This window comes from Macrobrachium nipponense, chromosome 4 (assembly GCF_015104395.2).
Source record: "Macrobrachium nipponense isolate FS-2020 chromosome 4, ASM1510439v2, whole genome shotgun sequence".
Classification (NCBI taxonomy): domain Eukaryota; kingdom Metazoa; phylum Arthropoda; class Malacostraca; order Decapoda; family Palaemonidae; genus Macrobrachium; species Macrobrachium nipponense.
The window spans coordinates 111,276,068-111,299,387 of NC_061100.1; the positions used below are offsets into that span (position 1 = coordinate 111,276,068).

Sequence of the window (23,320 nt, forward strand, 5' to 3'; positions counted from 1 at the left end):
GACGACTTTGACAAACGTTAACAGTAAGGCGTAGTAATGACGTGTACATTACTACGCCTTACTGTTAACGTTTGTCAAAGTCGTCAGACGAACCCATTCTCCACACATCACACTGTTTCATATTGCTACGTTTGTAGGTTCAACCTTTTCTTTAGTTTCATTGTACGTATTTCCTAGTTATGATTATTTTTATACCATTTATATCGTCTCTCTACACGACATTACTACTCCTTGCTGTTACATTCGGCAAACGTTTGTCCAAACTGTTTCTCCTCGCATCATACTGTTTCATAATGCTTCGGTTGTCACGTTCATATAAAAATTCATCCTTTTTTTTTTTAGTTAATTTACTTATTGTATTTCCTAGTTATGATTTCTTGGAATTTTTTTATACCATTTGTAACGTCTCTCTACGTACTGTTACATTCGGCAAACGTTTGTCCAAACTGTTTCTCCTCGCATCATACTGTTTCATAATGCTTCGGTTGTCACGTTCATATAAAAATTCATCCTTTTTTTTTTTTTTTAGTTAATTTACTTATTGTATTTCCTAGTTATGATTTCTTGGAATTTTTTATACCATTTGTAACGTCTCTCTACGTACTGTTACATTCGCCAAACGTTTGTCCAAACTGTTTCTCCACGCATCATACTGTTTCATAATGAAAATTCGGGCAAATTAGGTGTTGCCCTCCCAAATGAACTTCACCTCGTACGCCTATGATTACGTGGAAAAAATTCTATCGAATCGAGGCTTTCACTGAACAAGAGAGAGAGAAGGAAGGAGAGAGAGAGATAGATAGAGAGAAGAGAGAGAGACGAGAGAGAGATAGAGAGATGAGACGTGAGAGAGTAGAGAGAGAGAGAACTTCGTTTTGTATGCTCATATAAAAATTATCCTTTTTTTAGTTATGATTTCTTGGCATTTTTTATACCATTTGTAAGTCTGTAACGTACTCTACGTACACGAAATTGCGTCTTATGTATTGTTACGTTTGTTAAGTTCATAGCAAACCCGTTTCTCTATGCATCATACTGTTTCCTGTTGTTACTTTTGTCAGGTTTAATTTAAACACTGGATGCTACAGTACAATTTGTTTAATGTTTAAAAATACAAAATACAGGTGCAAAAAATAGAAAACATTCAAAAATACAATTGAAAACTAGTATGTAGTACAGGAAAATATAATAAAATTAAAGACTTCTGGCATCGCTGGTGCTTGACTGGAGGTCGTTGACTTCATCAGCTGAAGCGACGGTCGGGGTGACGGAGGAGTTGTTCGTTTCACAAACATGGTGAGTTTCGTCTGGATTGTTTGTTTCTTTTTCTCCTCGTAAATTTCACGATACGGACGAAACAAATCGTGTGCCATCCGTTCAATCTTTGAAAACCTTTCATAATTTGGGTCCATTTCTTCGAAATGTGCAAGGAGTTTATTTAGTTGAGCTAATCCTTCTGATAATCCCTTGGCTGGTAAATTTCCTTTCTGGCAACTCTTCATCCTCCGCTTCTCTTCTTTCTTCCTCCGCCACTCGTTCTTCTTCCAATTCAATCAGCTCTTCATTTGTAAGTTCTTCGGAAGCGTGGTCCTAGCAAATCCTCAATATCTTCTATTTCACAATCCAAGGAAAGCTCTTTTGACAGTTTCACTATTTTTCCCCGTATCACATCAAGTTCTTGTTCACTGTCAAATCCATCAAAATCATTCACATAACGTTTAACGCACTTCTTCCATATGCCATTCATACACTTCGCCGTCACAGTCTCCCAGGCAGAAGACACATTCTTGATAGCATGCAGAATATTGTAGCGTTTCCAAAATTCTCGTAGGGATAGTTCTGGGTCGGCATCTAGAGCAGCTATGGCTTGCGCAAAGGTGATTCTTAAATAGTTTGCCTTAAATGTTGCAATCGAACCTTGGTCCATAGGTTGAAGAATTGGAGTGGTGTTGGTGGCAAAAAAAACCACTTTCACATCAGGATTCAGATCAGCTAAGTGAGGTGGATGTCCAGGCGCATTATCGAGCAGCAGTAAAATATTGAAAGGAATTCCTTTCTCTAGGCAGTATTCACGCACTTGAGGAATGAAACAGTTGACAAACCAGTCTTCAAAAAGTGTCTGCGTCATCCATGCCTTACGGTTAGAGCGAAAGTAGACAGGCAAAGTGTACTTGCTTACATTCTTGAATGCTCGTGGGTTTTCTGAATGATAAATTAAAAAGGGTTTCAGCTTGAACCCCGCGACATTCCCACCAAGCAGTAGAGTCAGCCTATCCTTAAAAGCTTTAAATCCTGGCATGCTACTGGCTTCCTTATGGATGTAAGTGCGTTCTGGCATTCGTTTCCAGAACAAACCTGTTTCATCAACATTAAATATTTGTTCTGGAAGATATTCCTCATCCGTAATCATTTCATCGAGACTGTCGACAAACTTGCTAGCTCCTTCCTCATCCGCACTCGCTGCTTCTCCAGTCACTCGAACACTATGCAGCTGGAATCGTTTTTTGAACCTCTTGAACCAGCCAACGCTTGCCAAAAATTCTTGCTTATACTCTACTCCAGCACGTTCCTTCAAAGTCTGAAACAGACTTCTAGCCTTCATCTGCACAGTAAAAAGGCTTAACGGTGTCCTTTTTTGGATTTGATCTTCCATCCAAACATGCAATAATTTTTCCATTTCATGGATGGGGCCAGTGCGTTGTTTCGTAATCACTGTCGATCGCATGGGTGCAGAACCTTTCACAGCATCACGAATCCTTTCCTTATCCTTAAGAATCGTGGACACAGTAGAATGAGATAACTTCATATCACGTGCGATCACATTCACTTTCTTCCCTTCTTCGAACTGCTTAATCACTGTCATTTTTGTGTCCAAGTCAATGGCCTTCCTTTCCTTCTTGGCATGTTGAGGAGTAGATAAACACAGTTTCCTCTTGGCAGACATTTCAAAAATGATCAAAATTAACACAAAGTTATTGAAAAATGAACACAGCAGAGCGAGAGATGCGTTCAGTACGGAGCTACAGGCAACACTGAGTGAGCGCGGGACCCGAGAGATGCACGGATGCCGCAGGAAAAAGTATCGTACGTTCGTATACACGTTCTGCCGAAAAGGGTGAAAATAATAGTCGTAAAGTCGATCAGACGTAAGTTGCATAGGTCGTAAGTCGGTCATTACCTGTATTCTGGTGATTGAAGCTTGTTTAAGACTTCTCTATGCTGGCGGGTCTGGAACCAAAGAACAGAAAATCAGATGATCGTTTCTTGAGGAACCAAAGAACAGAAAATCAGGAGATGATAATTTCTTGAGGTGGCAAACAGATCAATTGTTTGCTTTCCCCATAGCCAACAAAGATCCTGACTAACTCTTTCGTTCAGAGCCCATTCTGTCGACAGTACCTGATTCGAACGACTCAGCTCATCTGCTAAAACTTTTATTTTCCCTCCAACAAATCTTGGAAACGGAAAGATCTTTTGCTCCTTCACCCAAATAAGTTCTCCCGCTACTCTGTTGAGAGAAAACGAGCAAGTCCCTCCTTGCTTTTGTACATACAACAATGCTGTGGAGTTGTCTGCGTAGATCGCTATCTTCCTTCCAGTGACTAAAGGGGTGAACACTTGTAGTCCTAAAAAGATCGCCTTTCATTCTTTCACATTTATGGGTAGGGTCCTCTCTTGTTCTGTCCAAAGACCTGAGACCCTCCTGTCTCCTAGAAGGGCTCCCCATCCCTTATCCGACGCGTCTGAGAAGAACTCTAGGTCGGGATTCAACACGGCTAGGGAAAGCCCTTCTTGTAGCATCTTCTTCGATTGCCACCAGCAAAGATCAGACTTGATTTCTTCCATCCAGGGAGAGATTAGCGAGTCTGGTTGTGTCTTCCAACACAAACTCACTTTCAGGAAGAACTGAATGGACCTCATGTGTAGACGGCCTAACGTAACGAAACTCACCGCTGAAGCAAGGGTCCCAAGGAGGCTCATCCACTTTAGGGCTGAGCAAGACGGAAGAAACAGGAAACGGTTGGACTGTCGAAAGACAGGACTCGATCCTTTTTGGGGAGGGAAAAGCCCAAAAAGCTAGAATCCAGAACCATCCCTAAATAGGGAATCCTCTGAGTCGGGGCCAATTGAGACTACTCTATGTTTATCTGAATACCCCTATTGCTGTGTCAAATAGTGTCACCTCCAAGTCCTTCACACACTGATGACTGGATCTGGATCTCAGGTCAGTCGTCCAAGTAAAAAGCTGCATTGATCCCTATCAGATGCAGCCATTTCCCCAGTGAAGCGAGAATCCAAGTAAATAGCTGAGGGGCAGTCAATAGTCCGAAGCATAGGGCTCTGAACTGGAAGACTCTCTCCTTGAGGACGAATATCAGAAATTTCTTGGAGTCGTGATGGATGGGGACATGGAAGTATGCATCCTTCATGTTGAGAGACACGATCCAGTTGCCCGGTTGGAGGGCTGACATCAACCGACTGGTTTCCATTCAAAATTTTGTCTTCAACACAAAGAAATTTAGTGCTTACTTCCAATATGGGCCTCCAGCCCCCCAATGCCTTGGGGACTAAAAAAAAGCCTGTTATAGAATCCTGGGGAGTTCTTGTCTGATACCTCCTCTATGGCTTTCTTGATGATGAGCGCTTCTACTTCTTCGGCTAATGCCAAAGCTCTTGTTGACCCTGATGAATAAGCTGTCAAGCACATGGGTGTACTGGACAGCGGCGGATCTTGCACAAAGGGGATAGCATATCCTTCTTGAAGAACCTGCACTACCCACTGCTCTGTTCCTCTCCAAGTCCAATCTTCCCAGAAGTAGTGGTCTCAACCCTCAGGCTTAAAGGGAGGTTTCTTGGCGGACTTTGCTATCATGCACAGGTTAATCCTCGGTCTTTGCTGCCACCTCAATTTACCTCCTTGAAAGGGATGCTTTTGAAGAGGAGAAGCTTTAGCGCCTGTCTCACTGACTGGGATAGGTCACTGGTTGACTTCTTTTCGAGGTTCGACAGCAAGTGCCAATTTCTGGTTCAAAGTCACTCATCAAGACACAAAAGAGCACCACTGTTCCCTCTTCTTAAGTGCTCCCATAGTAAAGAGCGGCTAACTCACCTGTACCGTCTCTCACTGCCCTGTCCACGCAGCACAAAACGTTGAGCCAGTCCGATGAAAACTCCTCATCCAGGGACTGGCAATCCTCTATCTTTCTGGCTAATGCTTCTATCGTCCAGTCCAGAAAGCTAAAGACTTCAATCACCTTGAATAAGTTCTTTACCAGGTGACCAAAATCGGGAGAGGAGAACATCACTTTCACAGCCAAGAACGCTGCTCTTCTGTGCGAATCCACAAGACCAGAGAAGTCTCCTTCAGAGGAAGCAGATACTCCCAAGGAAGGAACTTCTCCAGTCACATAGAACCTGTAGGTCTTATTTTGAAGCTTCGAAGGGGGGTAGGCAAACAAGGCCTTACTCTACTCTCTCTTCTTAACAAGCAACTCTTCTGCTTCTTTAAGGGCTTTTTTGACGTCTGGAAAAGAACCAGTTTCGGTAATACAGAAGGAGCTGACTTCCTTATCCTTCATGAACACAGAAGGTGGAGAAGAAGGCGAAGTTGGCTCGAAGAAGTCCAGGTAAGTCAGCAACAAAAACTTTAACAAGCTCAAGCACACTGAAGAAGCTTTCGACTCCTGCTCTTGTGTGTCCTCTTCTGAAAGGACTGATGACACACCATCCTTTTCTTTGATTGGTTTGTCACTTTCTTCAAAAAACCCATCAGCTCTTGAAGTTGTCTCTTGAAAGTAGAAGTCGCAGCGGTTGAACGGCTCTTCTTCGAAGAAGAGCGACTAGGAGGCAAATTGAAGAGAGTCGCAGGAGGCAAAAGAGTTGAAACTCCTTTCGATACACAACGGGGGAAGTCGACAGTGCGAGCACATAAGCACCTGTCGTCAATCAAACCTAAATTCTCTGGAGAAGACTGGCGATTCTCCCGAAATTCTTGGGGAGGCGCAAAACTGCAGGAAGGCTGTGGGCTCCTGTGCTCCCTGACTTCTTAACTGGAGGAGGTGTACCGTCCGCAAAAGTGGCATGCCTCCTCAAAGGATGCGACACTGAATCACTTAACACCTGTCGCCTCTGCACAGGCGAACTGCATATCCAAATCTGACAAAAACTGCAATTCACCGACATGCCCGTGGGCAAACCCCCCCAAGTCTCCCTTCGACCTCCAGTATGTCTTCTCCCGGGTGCGGGGGAGCAGGACAGTGACCTTCGTCTAGGAGAAATGCGGGGACGGACAGCCATCTCCTCAGACACAACACTGACACTTGGCCAAACACTGGCCTTCTCATTCCATTTTTCTACAAAAGCATGAAATGACATTCCTAAATCCATTATGGATTTTGCCAAAATCTCGAATTTTTTGTCCCTTTTGGATTCTAAATTGTCAATGGTGTTGGGATCGGAAACATGTGATACCTGGACTGGAGTGATTGGTAATGAAGTTGGAGGACTATCAATAGGCGGGATATTAGACAATAGAGGAGAAGAAAGAGAAAACTTGTTTGCCTCTAAAGGCAAAGGCGTTGTTTCTACCCTAGATTTGCTACCAGCTCTAAGAGCTGATTTCCTCTTCCATCTTTGTCCACTTTATCTTAATGAGCCTGAAAAGTCTACCACCCTTGCTCATCTCAATCCCAGCACTCCTCCCAAGTTAATTCCTTGTCACAGCACTGACCCCTACACTTAATGCACTTGGAGTGCGGATTGTAAAACTGCAAAACCTAACAAAAAATGCACTAGAGTCCAACATCGTAGCTAAACTCACTATAATGACAAGCTAACTAAGCAGCTAACTGGTAAAAAACAAAAAGTATGATTTACCAAAAAGATACAAATCCAATATAGCAACGCAAGTTGACTGCAAGAAAACCACAGACGTTACTCCATGGCCGGCAGAAAACGAATTGACAGTAGTTAGCTCAGCAGTACTGGGTATTCCCGAAAGTAGGCAGGACCTGTATCACCTACACGAATAATGGCAGCGCCGCGGCGGCCAGATTTTAATTTTCGATTGCCAGGTAAGAAAGCTTACAGCTATATAATTGTTTGGTATGTCACTTATGTGTAAATGGCTTGTAGATATTTGAAAAACGAGATCTTTCAACCAGCCAGGATACCTTTAATGATGAAACTAACAGCTTTAATGCAATCTGGATGAAAGATTTGCTTATGTATTATCTTTTCCCTGCAAAAAAAAAATTTTCTTTCCCAAATAATTCTATAAATCTATGGCCATGGCAACTTGATTAATGATTTCAATTACTACTTCGCTAATACTGCCACATTTCTCAAATATCACATAGGTCATATGACTGGTCATAGCAAAAATGCTAAAAATCTAAAACCCTTTAATCTGACTGTGTACACTTTTGATCTCAGCCTCTGTGCAATGACAGGCTTTCATATAATTTTTAAGCTAGAGAATTTTGATTCTCTAACATACAGTTATATTTATCGACAAAGTGCTTACACACATACACACTCAGTCATACAACTATTCAAGAGAATATTAACAAAAATATAAAGCTGGACTGCAATACTTATGCTCACTATACAATAATAATTTCCTTTGACTTGAAAAACTGACTGACTTCAATTTAAGACACTCTTTTTCAAACGCAGCATTTTTAGATTTCTTTACCACAAGATATGGCCATCTTTTCACTTACAAATGCACACTTGCTTCTAGATACTTCATGTATTGACAACAAAGACAATGACAGCTTCATTCAAGCTTGAAACACAGTCACATTTATAAACAATTTTGGAAAACTGGTTCCTTACCTCCATCTGGCAACGCGTCGTTAAATCCTTACTGGGTGACCTAATAGCCCAAGTACCTGGTGGTAGTTCTACCCAGGAGCATCCCACCAAATGAGTATCTGTCATGAATCTGAAATTTGAAAATTATTCATCAGAAACAAAGAAAGAAATACTTCTGCAGCCTAGTCTCAAAATATTTCATACTTAAAATGGAAAGAAAGAAAAATCACAATTATGACTAGTTTAAAAATAAATTCTTAGTAATTTGTATTTTTCCTAGCTATACTTACCTCGAACTGCTTTTATAGGAGGTACCTGGATTTGTTAAATCTGGAACTGACCAGAAAGTTCCAGTTCTTTGCCCTACCCTGCCAGGTCCATGCCCCGAGGGTCGAAGCTTGCCCGACCTCTGACCTCTCTCGCCAGTCTTTCCTCGTATGCCCCCCCCCCACAAAAGCCCTGTCACCTACCCTAAAGAAAGGGGGAACGGTAGGGAGGGCCTAGTTTCCAAGCAGTTCAAGGTAAGTATAACTAGGAAAAATACAAATTACCAAGAATTTGTTATTTGTTCCAGTGTGGTATACTTCCCTTGAACTGCTTTTATAGTAGACTTAATCCATAAGAGGAAAAAAGACTCTAGGGGAGGAGAGGCCCGGGAACTGGAGGGGGCTGTGACCTGAGAGAGGAACCCCGATGGACCTGGCAAAGTCCTGGGCATAACTGGAACAAGTCCTGCAAGGCAATGGTTTGTATTGAAAACTGTCAGGTGATCCACAAGGCTTACCTTGAATACTCCCAGGGCCGAATCCCAGTCTGGAGGCCCAGTGGTAAGGGAGGGGAAGGTAGTTAGGGGGAGAGGGAAGGAACAGGGATCGCATAGGGAACTGCCATTCATACCCACATCCACACCTATCCTGCCCCCTACCCCTAGGGGGGGAGGTTATACTCTGTGCTGATTCACCACAACGGGGCCGAACTCGAAGGAGTAGAGGGACCTCCTCATGCAGTACTTCAGGCAATGGATCGTGAAAGTGGACTGTCTACTCCACACGCCCGCCCTTAGGACTTGGGAGACCGTCATATTCTTCAAGAACAAGTGGGAGGCCCTGATACCTCTTATGTTGTGGGGCTTAGCATTCTTCTGTGCAGGGAGCCCAGCCTCCTTGCAAGCCCTCTTGATGTCTCCCTCAACCAATATAAAGCTGTGTTCTTGGAGACCACTTTCTTATCTCGGCCCGTGGTGACAAAAAGGTTCTTGATTCCTGGCCTGAAGTGAGCCATCCTGCTCACATATTTCCTCACCGCCCAAACTGGACACAAGAGGAGATCTTTGGGGTCCTTGGACTTCGGGAGAGCCGAAATCGACAACTCCATGAACCTATCGTCTCAGACTGATGGGTTCTGGGTCTTGGCCACGAATGTGGGAAAATACCGGAAGATGAGCTCTTTCCACCCCCTGGAGTGAGCCATTTCATACAACAGGCTGTGTAACTCCCCAACGCGCTTGGAGGAAGCCAGGGTAAGGAGGAACACCGTCTTGAGAGTGAGGTTCCTATCCATGATGTCCTTAAGGGGCTTGAAGGGAGGCTTCCTGACCGAGTACAGGACCCTGGCGATGTCCCACTAAGAAGCCTTGACCGCCCCAGGTAAAGACTGTTGTTTGAAACTCCTCAGGAGCATGGCCAGGTCCTTGGAGCCACCCAGGTCTAGGCCCTTCAGACTGAAGACCTGGCCCAAGGAGGCCCTCATTCCCTTCACAGCCGGAACCGACAGCCCCTTGCTCAGGTGGGCTAGGAAGTCAGCTATGTGGGTGATCTTGGTCTCCAAGGGCTTGAGGCGCTGGCCCCATGCACCAGTCCATGAAGGTCTTCCATTTGGTCTAGTACACTGCTACCGATGACTTCCGTAGGTAGCCCAACATATGGGAGACGGTCCTCCGAGAGAATCCTCTCCTCACTAGCAGTCGCTCGACAACCTCCACCTGTGAAGGCACAGGGCTTGAAGGTCTTCGTGGAACCTCTCGAAGTGGGGCTGCCTTAGGAGGTCCCACCTTTGCGGTAGTTCCCACGGATCTTGAACCGCTGCGGCCTGCAGGTCTGGGAACCACTCCCTGTCCAGCCACAGAGGGGCCACTAGGGTCATGAATGTTCCCCTCAAGATCCTGAGACGGTTTAGGACCTGCCTGATCAGACCTAACGGTGGAAATGTGTAGAGGTCTAGGTCATCCCATGGGTGTTGAAAGGCATCCTCGCATACTGCTGCCAGATCGGGCACCGGGAAGCAGAACACTGGGAGATTGTTGTTCAGAGTGGTGGTGAACAGGTCCAGGGAGGGGGACCCCCACCTTCCTATCAGCACTTCTGCCACTTCTGGATACAGGGACCACTCCGAACTGATTATTTACCTGGCCCTGTCTGCTGAGGCTGTCTGCTATGACGTTCTTTTTCCCAGGGATAAACCTTGTCGTCAGGGAGGCCCTGACGCTCGAAGTCCACTCCAAGATATCCTCTGTCAGGTCGCACAGGAACCACGACTTCAAGCCTCCTTGCTTCTTCACGTGCACCACATCCATTGTGTTGTCCCACATCAGCGCGACCAAACGGTGTTGCATCTGGGGCTCGAAGGCTAAGAGGGCCCTCTTCAATGCCAGAAGCTCCAGCTCGTTTATGTGGAGGAGTTTCTCTGGCTCCGACCAGGTCCCCTCTCTCATCTCCGAGGGAAGGTGGGCTCCCCAACCCTTCTTTGACGAGTCCGTGAACAGGAGGTCTGTTTGTTTGTTTGTATGGTGTTTTTACGTTGCATGGAACCAGCAGTTATTCAGCAACTTGACCAACGGCTTAACGTGACTTCTGAACCACGTCGAGAGTGAATTTCTGTCACCAGAAATACACACCTCCCACTCCTCAGTGGAATGCCTGGGAATCAAACTCGCGGCCATTGAGGTAGCACGCCAACACCATATCGACCACGCCACTGAGGCCCTTAACAGGAGGTCTGGGGGGAACTTCCGACAGAGACACGCCCCTGCGGAAGTTTACCAGGTCTAGCTACCACCGGAGGGCTCCCTTCGTGGACTCAGAGGGAGCCACGAGCTTCTGAGGAGGGTCCCTCTTTGGGACCCAACTTTCCTTCAGGTTCCACTGGACGGGTCTCAGTCGCCTCCTACCTTGGGGGACCAGTCTTTCCATGGAGACGAGGTGCCCCAGTAGCCTCTGCCACTCCCTCGCTGGGCGGGGAGAGGGTTCCAGGAAGGGCCGAGCCACCTTCTCCGTGTTGAGGAGCCTGTCCTCCAACAGAAAGGCTCTGGCCACCTTCATGTTCAGCTCCATCCCTAGGTAGATCTACCTAGGGATGGAGCTGAACATGAAGGTGCTACCTCAATGGCCACGAGTTTGATTCCCAGGCATTCCACTGAGGAGTGAGAGGTGTGTATTTCTGGTGACAGAAATTCACTCTCGACGTGGTTCAGAAGTCACATTAAGCCGTTGGTCAAGTTGCTGAATAACTGCTGGTTCCATGCAACGTAAAAACACCATACAAACAAACAAACAGACCTCCTGTTCACGGACTCGTCAAAGAAGGGTTGGGGAGCCCACCTTCCCTCGGAGATGAGAGAGGGGACCTGGTCGGAGCCAGAGAAACTCCTCCACATAAACGAGCTGGAGCTTCTGGCATTGAAGAGGGCCCTCTTAGCCTTCGAGCCCCAGATGCAACACCGTTTGGTCGCGCTGATGTGGGACAACACAATGGATGTGGTGCACGTGAAGAAGCAAGGAGGCTTGAAGTCGTGGTTCCTGTGCGACCTGACAGAGGATATCTCGGAGTGGACTTCGAGCGTCAGGGCCTCCCTGACGACAAGGTTTATCCCTGGGAAAAAGAACGTCATAGCAGACAGCCTCAGCAGACAGGGATATATGACAGCGCAAAAAAAATGTCATATATAATTGCACTATGCAAATCGCGCTGTGAGCAAAACGGTTAAAGCTAATGAGTTCATTTTTTTTCGTTGTATTGTACACTAAACTGCAATAATTTGGTATACAACAAATTGTAAAACGATCTAGGCAGAGAAAATATTATCACAAAATGATGCATGAATTCGTAACGCGCAGAATATTGTGCTAGAGACTTCCTGTTTGTTGCAAAATGAAGGTAATTGATTAAATATTACTAGACTGTAAGTGTTGTAGCTTACAATTGCAGTTTATGACCATTTCGGTCGAGTTAAAGTTGACCGAAGGACAAATTTTTTCTATTTATCATTATTTATATGAAAATATTTCAAAACTGATAAAAGCCACAACCATAGGTTGTTTTTGGTTATATTCTACACGAAATTGTGCACATTTTCATATATAAAACTTTATGTAACGGCTAATTTAAAATGGTGCAAACATTACGACAATCGCACGAAAAAATTTATGATTTTTTCGGAAGAGATACTGCGGACGTAAGGAAAAAGTTTATTTCATAAATTCACCATAAATTGAAATATTGTGCTAGAGACTTTCAATTTGTTGCAAAATAAAGGTAAATGATTGAATATTACTAACATGTAATAGTTTTAGCTTACAATTGCGTTTTTTGACCATTTCGGTAGAGTCAAAGTTGACCGAAGGTTGAAATTTTGGCACTTATCGTTATTTATATGAAAATATTTCAAAACTGATAAAAGCTACAACCATGGGTTCTTTTTAGTTGTATTCTACATGAAATTGCACACATTTTCATATATAAAACTTTATGTAATGGCTAATTTAAAATGGTGCAAACATTGCGACAATCGGATGAAAAAATATCTGATTTTTTCGGAAGTTACCTTGCGGACGTAAGGTAAATGTTTTTTTTTTTTTCCATAAATTCACCATAAATCAAAATATTGTGCTAGAGACTTCCAATTTGTTGCAAAATAAAGGTAAATGATTGAATATTACTAGAATGTAAGAGTTTTAGCTTACAATTGCGTTTTTTTACCATTTCCGTCGAGTAAAAGTTGACCGAAGGTTCATATTTTGGCACGTATTTATATGAAAATATTTCAAAACTGATAAAAGCTACAACCATGGGTTGTTTTAAGTTGTATTCTACATGAAATTGCCCACATTTCCATATATAAAACTTTATGTAACAGCTAATTTAAAATGGTGCAAACATTACAACAATCAGACGAAAAAATTTATGATTTTTTCGGAAGAGTTACTGCGCGGACGTAAGGAAAAACGTTTTTTTTTTCATAAATTCACCATAAATCAAAATATTGTGCTAGAGACTTCCAATTTGTTGCAAAATCAAGGTAAATGATTGAATATTACTAGAATATAAGAGTTTTAGCTTACAATTGTGTTTTTCTACCATTTCGGTAGTCTAAATTGACCAAAGGTTGAAATTTTGGCACTTATCATTATTTATATGAGAAAATATTTCAAAACTGATAAAAGCTACAACCATGAGTTCTTTTTAGTTGTATTCTACATGAAATTGCGCACATTTTCATATATAATACTCCATGTAACAGCTAATATAAAATGGTGCAAAAATTATGTCAAAAAGACAAAATAATTTCCGAGATGTGTCGCTGATATTTTTTAGTGCGAGAAGAAAGAAATTCACGCTTGCGCGACTGGGTAACGTTTGTAAACAAAACAACGCCTTGATCCGTGAGCTCCCAGCATCCCCCAAGGCGTGTGATTCAAAAGTTTTTGCCTAGTAGGCCTATAACTATTTTTCCACAAATTTTTTTAAAAACTTTTTTATATCGACGTACCAAACGTCCAATCGGCACCCAACAGACAATTTATATCGACGTTTAATACATTCAATCGGCGTTAAAGGGTTAACACAAACATAAAAAACACCTGCAAATTTAGTTTTTGGTCTGTATCTTTCCCATTTTGCCACTCCGGATAACATATATCAAGTTGTTTTTTTTGCACAAACAATTGCAAGGCATCTCTCTCTCTCTCCAATCTGTGCATCCGTCTCTTTGACTTCCCTGCCGTTTGGCCAGTTTTTCAGAATTTGAAACACTGTGTTCCACATCTTCCCATTCAATACAATAGCTTTCTGTGATGTAATCAAGTCAATTCTTGCACTTTGTGGGAGTTCTGGGAATGTAAGACTTATATTAAGCAAGTGTGAAGATTTGACAGGATCACTGCATTTAATCAGTACTTTGTGTATCGCACATATGTTTATGGAGTAATATCTCGTTCCAGGTATCCTACGGCCTTGTTCCCTGCTGTGAGAGGTGGATTTCTTTATCATTAAACACTCTGGGCACCCCCTAACCACACTCAAAGTCCTTCAACGTATCGGTAACCCAATCAAGTGATTCCAGTGCTACAAGCAACTTGTTTTCTAAGTAATAAGTCGGACCTTGAGAGAACTAGCGCCCTTGTGGTGCCCGTGAATGTCAAGTAATTAATTTGTAAATATATTCTCCATTTAAAGTGATCCTTAGAAGTTTCTCTTCATATGTCCTTTGTATCTGTAACCGGCCTTCAGCAATTGAGTATTTATGAGGTTGACCTTGCTCAGGCCCCTGTCTTCTGAGTCTAAAGCGTATCCTAACTGTTGTGCAAGGACCTCTTAGAGTTACCATCCTAAACTTTTCTAACATAATTCATTTGAAAGTTGGGTTTTTCTTATAAACACTATATCTATTTGTAATATTTTTCAATGTCTTCAGAACCATTTTTTAGACATGCTCTTTAGTATATACAGTACTGTACCCAATTATGCAAGAATTTGGTCAATCCACAGCCTCAGAGAATTGGAAATTCTCAGATTTCAAAACACATACCTTATGGGAATAATTCCATCAGGGCCAAGGCAAACGGCTACTTACCCAGACAAACTTTTTATACTACCCATTTTCAATCATTTCTATGTACTCTACAGTAATTTTTTCTAATATGAAATGGTTCTTATAGATAAATAAAACATTAAATAGGTTTTTCTGGGTTCGACCTGTGTTGGCCGGTGAAATGTTCCTGTAGCACACATTTCTAGGTATAAATAGATGCTAAATATACCAGAGAAAAAAGCCATATGGAATGCTGGAGTTACTAACCCCAGCTCGCTCACCCCTATAGGGTGTCAGTATAGCACAAGGGCAAGTGGAAGCCACTACCACAGATACTTTGCCAATTAGAAGTCTCCTCTCGAATTCCCTCTCTAGAGAGGTGCCGTTACAACGTCTACCTTCCGCTCGCTACTACTACTACCTCTGCCCGAAACCTTCATTCCTGAAATAGCACTTCTCGTGTCCGCACTCGCCGTTTTTCGCTGTTCCCAGGAAGTGTTTTTGGCGAAGCATGTCTTCTCAAGATCTCCAAGCTTCTTCATTTAAGTTGAGTATTCCATTTATCGTTTTTAAATCTCGTTGGGGCACGATGCATCCCTTTTTGGCCCTTAATTTAAGTCCTTTTTTGCCTCATGAGCCGGGTATGACGCTCTTTCAATCCGCCATTTTGGGTGCATGACTGGCGGCGTGCGTGATTATTTCAGTTTTTATCTCATGATGTATTCTGTCCACCGTTTAGCACTTCACTATTTAGGCTACTGTTTTCGTATTCTTTTTCATTATTCTCGCTCCTGTTGATTTCTGGAGCCTTATTTTTAAGGGTTTTATCCTTATGTTATTAGCTGATTATAGAGTCCATCTCGCTCCTGACGTATTCTGAGGCCTCCCTTTTTACAATTAGCGTACGTTATTAGCCTTTTGAGGCACTTTTTCGTTATCCTCAGCCCCTCAGGAGCGTGTTGGTTCCCCTTCGTGTGTACGGTTATATGCTTCATACGTTATGCGCTGCTACGACCTCTGAGAGAGGTCCGCTTCAGGTTCGATATGAAATTAAAAAAAAAAAAATTTTCAACACCAACAGTTGAAACTGGGGATACGAATATAGAAAGAAACACTAGCACAACAAAGGTTTACTTACCAGCTTACTAACATAGGTAAATGCAGAATGGTAACTCCTATTTACATAAAAAAATAGAATCTTACACTGCATGAACTGGGGGAACAGTGAGGGAATGGAAGTACTTGCCAGCCGGTTTGGCAACTCGATACGATGGCTTCACAAAAGGAGAACTGCGATTGCCGACGTCTTCTTGACTCCGTATTGCAGAAAATAATGTCTACTCTTGATACATGAGGGGCAGGAACTTCCCAAAACCTCTAGCAGAACTTCTCTTCTCTGAAGTCTCCCCCAACGTCGAAATAACTCGGTCGTCCACTCCTGAAGATGGCTTGACCAAAATCCAACCAACTCTCGAGCAACTTTTCCTCTGATCTTTCGTTCTTCTTTTAATATCTCACTCTAATAATCTCTGCTGATGATCTCTCACTGATAATCTGATCTGTGGCTCTTAAGGCAATCATACACGTACGTAACTGGTGCGCTGATTTCATAGCGATTGGCGCGAACCGGTCAGTCTTTATCGTGTATGGGGGCTATTGATGCCAGTCCTGTCCCGTCGTCATTTCAGCATGTTGAACTGACTGGCGCGGCGGGCAAAGTTTCAACATGTACAATACCTTATTTCCTCCAGGGAGTCAGGGCAGTACTGCTGTTGTGAAAGGATGTCGCAATCAGTCAAGTATTTATCTCACGATTTCATTCTGATTTTTTTGGACCTGTACAGAACACTACTGTGCTTTTGGAGAATACGAAGTCCGGATTATTCCAATTAAGTAAAAAGACAAGCAGCTTATGAGCAATTACTGGAATTGTGTAAAAAAATAGATAAAGATGCAAACAGCTTTTGTGAAAGCCAAAACTGCCAGCCTTTCATGGTATCTTTTGACTAATATAAATGAGTTTTACAATTAATTTGTAAAACATTTTAAAGGATAAACGTAGCGATGAAAACATTAACATTCTTAAACGACTGTGAATTTCACTAGTAAAACATTTGAGAGGAAATCTGTCCATAGTGATCGATATCACACCTTTCATCGATAATCAAATTCAATCATCTCCAGAGTCAACTTAGATTTCTGTTATATGAAGTAAAGTATGTTTAAGAATGATGCATTCCTTGTCACCTTGAGAGAGAGAGAGAGAGAGAGAGAGAGGAGAGAGAAGAGAGAGAGAGAGAGAGAGAGAGAGAGAGAGAGAGAGAGAGAAACATTCTGAAATGCAGGTAAACCTTTGTGTTGGTTAAATAAAATTAAAAAGGTGAAAAGCATATTGTATATTCAGAGGTCCTCCTAAACTAAATGAATGGATTCCATTACCCGATTACTGTACCTGAAGCAGCAATAAAAATTAGGAACACCCCAGTCATCATCAGTCATTCTTGAATAACTTCTATAATCTTCCGGGTTATTTTCCTATAATTCTTTCATATAAAGTCATATGGTAAAACGTCTCTTTATTAGCCATGGTTTCACCCATACTTTACGATTTTTCTTGCAATTTCATGCTCGTATTCGTCTTGCAGGAGTGCTATTATCATTATTACACTTATCTTCCTTTTACTGGTGCCATGATGTAAAAACACTCACTATATCAGGACACTACAGGACTGAAAGGAACATGGCCACTGCATATTAACTCTGCCCTCTCAAAATATGCGTAGCACAAGTCCTCTGCGTGTATGGGCAATACTCAAGCGGACTGGAGCGCACGCTAATCCCGGCAGGACAAACCCCATGACAGTCGCGTACGTGTATGGCCGCCTTTACTGATGAACTCTCTCTGTGACTAATTGATGATCTCTCCTGTGACTCTTACCGATGATCTCTACTTTCTCCTACTTCGCCCATCGTATTCATACGGCATTCTGGGGGAAGGGCCTACGGCGAGCGTCACAGACTCCCGAGATTACCGGAACTTCTTAGATGAATCTAGAAGAGGTATTGCATCAGAAATCACGGCGTTTCTCATGTCACGTCGGCGCCTGACGAGTTCCACAACACTCCTGTCAATTCTAGAACAACCGCGAGAACAGGCGGCTCCCACATCTTGAAGATGCTTTTTCCTTTCCCTTATCTTCCTTTGCTATAAAGCAATTACCTTGACACGTCCCCCCAAAAAGAAAAAAATGAAATCAACTGATTTTATTTTTTCCTAAAGAGAAACAAGAATTAAACAGAGGGGAACAATTCTGCATAAAGCTTTAATCCAGTCAAACACGCACGCTTCTCCACTCACACTTACTTGTGCGAAAATAGAAAACGGTTATCAGGCTACTCATTCTGAAAACTCTAGTGAGGCTCTATTAGCTAGCACATTATCCTTCTCTCTTACTTTGTCCGTTTTCTGAACTCTGATTAATTCTTTGAAATGCTAAAATACCTCTTGCATTTTCTCAAAACTAATTTCTCTAAGTAACTGTTACACGGGCAGAGGCCACGGCACGGGGCGTTCTTCATAATTCTTAAGCAAATTTACATTCATTGCCTTTGCCCTACTTTTACCCACATTAATTCTATATTGTATATTTCCCCTCTCCTCTAATACTGAAAAAGGACCTTCAAGCTTATAAGGTAAGGCGGAACCTTCTTTTTGGACTAGTACTAAAACTTTGTCTCTTTCAAAACTTCTCTCTTTTGCTCTAAGATCATGTTTCCCTTCAGTTTCCCCTTGACTTCCTCTCGCGCTTCCGTTCTCCTTTGCTAGTTGCCAAACATCTCTTAAATTGTTTTTATAATACTCAAGATTAGTTATGTAATCTTCTCTACCCTTACTTCTAAACAAAGGTCCGACCATATTGATAAATACATTCTCAAAAGACTCGTCTACTGAAGGAATATTACACAACGGAGCTCTGGGGATTACTTGATTCGGTTTCCCGGCAATTTGGCATTCATGACAGCTTAAAACATACCTCTCTACATCATTTTTCATTTTAGGCCAAAAGTACGCCCTACTAATCCACTTGAAAGTTTTATTTACTTCTAAATGTCCTTGCTCTTCATGTGCTAACTTCAAAACTAGTTCACGAAGCTTTCTAGGTACCACTAATTGTTCGGTGATTTCCCCTTTACTATCTAACTTAGGACTAACATAACAACACAAAACTTCGTCCTTTAAACAAAGTTTCCTTACACACATCATCGAGATCATCATCCAGCTCACACAAAAAATTTTTGGGTTAGTGTCCCATCCTCTCTCTGCAACTTGACTAGCTCATCCTTATCCAAAATGTTAAAGCCTAATTCATCAACGTAACTAGGACTAATCCCAGTACATTTACTACGTTACTCTCGACAGCTACGGCTTCCCCTTGGCTATCACTGTCAACGATAGAGTTAGGTTTCTCGGCCACGCTCATGCCAAGATCGACCTCGCTACCTCTACCACACTCGTTCGAATCCACGAACTTACTCACGTTCGAATCCACGAACTTACTCTCGTTCGAATCCACGAACTCACTCTCGTTCGAATCCACGAACTTACTCTCGTTCGAATCCTCGAACTTACTCTCGTTCGAATCCATGAACAAATTATGACCGTGGTCTATGTCTGTATCTAAACCCAACCTAGTTACTACCATTTCAGGCACTGGAATATCCCTCACAACAGGATTCACATTCATGGATAAAGCTAAGCCATTACCGACAATAATGTCAACGCCATCCACGGGCAAACTGTCAACAACAGCTAGTTTCACTTCTCTTGACACTACCTGACTTTCTAAATTAAACTTCAACAAAGGAAATAAATTCAACTTCATCAAAGGCAAAAGAACACAAGTGTTAGGAAATCCACCTAACATGACTTTCTCTTTCATATTGATTTCTGCCCTGTTCGGCACACACTCTCTCCTAATCAGTGAGACAGCAGCTCCTGTGTCTCGAAGCAAGACTACTTCTCTCGAATCTACTCCTCCAAGAGAGGAAGCTACGCCTTCCGACAGAAATTCACCAAAAACTTTCTTAGTTTCTCTCATCACATCATTCCTACTTGACGAAAGGTTAACTAGAGACACTGGTTTCTTACCGTCCTTTCTACTGCACAATTTCTCGCTAAATGCCCTTTCCCATTACATCGGAAACAAGTTAATTCTGAGCCACTAGATGCCACCTTACTCTTACAAACCTTAGACGTATGACCAGGTTTCCCGCATGTATAACAGGAATAGTCACTTTTACTCGCATTGCTATTACTAGGACTGAAACCTTTACTGCTTTTTACTCTACCAGACGAAGGATCATTTCGTTTCTTACTAACACTCAAATTATAAGTTAGACTATATTCGTCAGTTAACCTAGTTGCTCCTGCAAAAGATACTTCTCGACTATCCTCTATATAAAGTTTAATTTCAGGGGATACGTTATCTTTGAAGTTCTCTAACAACACACAGTTCTTCAAAGCATCAAAATCCTCAACTTAGCCGAAGTTAACCAATCAAAAAATAGCCTTTAACTTCTTACCGTATTCTACATACGTAATATTTTCATCCTTTCTCAAATTTTATACATTTCTTACGGTACGCCTCTGGTACTAGCCTATACTCGCTAAGAACAGTTTCTTTCATGATATCGTAATTATCACATTCCTCCTCAGACATGCAACTATACACAGTAAATATAAAGTCCACATTTCTTTAGGAGAACCTACTCGTTCCATTAACTTCTCAAAACACATGAAATATGTCGTAACATCTTCCTCATCAAACTTTGGTACTAATTTTAGCACTGCACTCATACCTAACGTATCAGCTTCGTTTTCGTTCTCGCCTGTCCGACTGTTACGAGTACTTTCCCTTAACCGAGCAATTTCCAACTCATGCATATGCTCTTTTTCTCTCTCTTCCTGCTCATGCATACATACCTTTTCCCTTTCTTCCTGCTCATGCATATACTCTTTCTCTCTCTCTTCCTGCTGCATTACCAACATTTCTCTCTCTTGCTGCATTTTCATTACTTCTCTCTCTTGCTGCATTTTCATTGCTTCTCTCTCTTGCTGCATTTTCATTGCTTCTCTCTCTTTCTCTTGCTGCATTTTCATTACTTCTCTCTCAGCCGCTCTTCCATCTCTCTCATACTTTTCTCTTTCTTTCTTCTCAACATACTTACAGAGATCATTCCCCTCCAGACCTAGGAGCTTACCAGACTCAAACTCTTTCACCATCTCACTCATTCTGGCTCTTTCTATATTTTCCGTTTCAAACTGTTATGGTGTCGAAATATACTGGCCAAAGGTCGCCACAATGTTACGGCCTCTGAGAGAGGTCCACTTCAGGTTCGATGTGAAATAAAAAACAAAAAATTTTCAACACCAACAGCTGAAACTGGGGATACGAATATAGAAAGAAACAAAGGTAAATGCAGAATGGTATCTCCTATTTACATAAAAAAATAGAATCTTACACTGCATGAACTGTGGGAACAGTGAGGGAATGGAAGTACTTGCCAGCCAGTTTGGCAACTCGAAACGATGGCTTCACAAAAGGAGAACTGCGATTGCCGACGTCTTCTTGACTCCATATTGCAGAAAATAATGTCTACTCTTGATACATGAGGGGCAGAAACTTCCCAAAACCTCTAGCAGAATGTCTCTTCTCTGAAGTCTCCCCCAACGTCGAAATAACTCTGTCGTCCACTCCTGAAGATGGCTTGACCAAAATCCAACCAACTCTCAAGCAACTTTTCCTCTGATCCTTCGTTCTTCTTCTAATATCTCACTCTGATTATCTCTGCTGCTGATCTCTCACTGAATCTGATCTGTGGCTCTTACTGATGATCTCTCTCTGTGACTAACTGATGATCTCTCCTGTGACTCTTACCAATGATCTCTGCTTTCTCCTACTTCGCCCATTGTATTTATACTGCATTCTGGGGGCGGGGCCTACGGCGAGCGTCACAGACTCCCAAGATTACCGGAACATCTTAGATGAATCCATAAGAGGTATTGCATCAGAAATCACGGCGTTTCTCACGTCACGTCGGTGCCTGACGAGTTCCACGACACTCCTGCAGATTCTAGAACAACCGTGAGAACAGGCGCCTCCCACACAGGCGCGAAAACCTCCGTGCGGCAGAACTTCCCAAAGATGCGTTTTCCTTTCCTTTATCTTCCTTTGCTATAAAGCAATTACCTTGACATGTGCGAGTATTGTGTTTTTTGGCATTCTAGGCTAGCCTAGCAGTACGCCAGTTATTGTTGGAGAGGAAGATTCCTCTTTCTTTCGCAGTACTCATGCATGTAAATTTCTAGTGTAATTTTTTACTATGGTCAGTAATGCATTTGATTATATGCACTTTTGTGATAAACTACTCAAATAATTGTATTACTTTTGATGAGGTTGGAAGTTCTTTGCGAATACAGTGGACCCCCATATTTGCGTTCTCCGGATTCCTGGACTCACACATTCGCGGATTTTTCATGGGAACGTTTCCCCGCATTATTCGTGGAAAATTCGCACATTTGTGGTATTTTCTAAGAGAAATATCCACAAATTCCTGTGTTTTTTTTTTTTTTTTTTAATCAATTTCATCATATAAATGCACTTTTTGTGATAAAACTATTAAAAACACCAAGAATGACATTTTTAGGGGTTTTTTCTTGAGTTTTACTTAAAAAATAGGCTGCTTTTAGCATTTTTATAGGGGTTCAACACATTCGCAGGTTCTAACTATTCACGGGAGGGGGGGGGGGTGTCCGGTACGCATCCCCCACCAATACGGGGGGACCACTGTATGCAAATTTTCGGCAAATGATGCAGGGAAACGATCACAAAAGAAATCCGCGAATCTGGAGAACATGAATACTATTACGGTTCATATTAATCTTTGAAATACTATTAATACTGTTTTTAAGTAAATCTTACATTTTATGTTTATACATAAATACATACTATGTACATACTGAATGACTTAGTTATGTATGTGAAAATAATTCAGTCCCCCCATAAGTATTCAGTCATGCACGTTTTCTTTCATACTGTTACTATTTGAGACATCCATTTTCTTTTTACAAGGGAACAATTGCATGTAAAATCACAAATACCAAATGTCTACAAATATACCATTGAATTGGTATTATTAATATCAATTTAAAGTAATCTTAAACATTTTACCATTAAAAATATATAAACAGCCAATAGCAGAGAGAGAGAGAGAGAGAGAGATAGAGAGACTGAGAGAAGGAGACGGAGAGGAGAGAGAGAGAGAGAGATTACATAATACCATTAAATTTGTTGACCATTGTATGGCATTGTCACTTTCCCAGCTCCGAGCGTCACTGGAGTTGAGGTAGGGAAATTGATACAGAAAAAGACGAAGGGAAGAATTTTCATTTGAAATTAGTTATCGTATTATTACTACTTCTACTATTATTATTATTATTTGAAAATAAAATAAACACGTGCATCTACCATGAAAAATTCTCTCATCTCAGTAAGAAAGAGGGGTTATCCTTACAAGTGAAATGGAAAGGTCATTTTCATCTCTTTAAAATACTACCATTATGAATTTTGTAATTATTATTACAAAATTCATTATCATTATTGTTATTAAATAACTGAAATTATCAATAAACATTTT

General features: G+C 41.9%; 1 protein-coding gene across 1 annotated transcript in view; it reads right to left on the reverse strand.

Moving 5' to 3' along the window:
- LOC135211059 (DNA polymerase delta catalytic subunit-like) overlaps window positions 1-23,320 on the reverse strand; it is a gene marked incomplete in the record, with an annotated part of 237,143 nt that overhangs the window by 107,849 nt on the left and 105,974 nt on the right. The window contains 1 exon segment of the mRNA XM_064244116.1: window positions 7,840-7,948. Within this exon segment, the coding sequence (XP_064100186.1) occupies window positions 7,840-7,948 (109 nt within the window).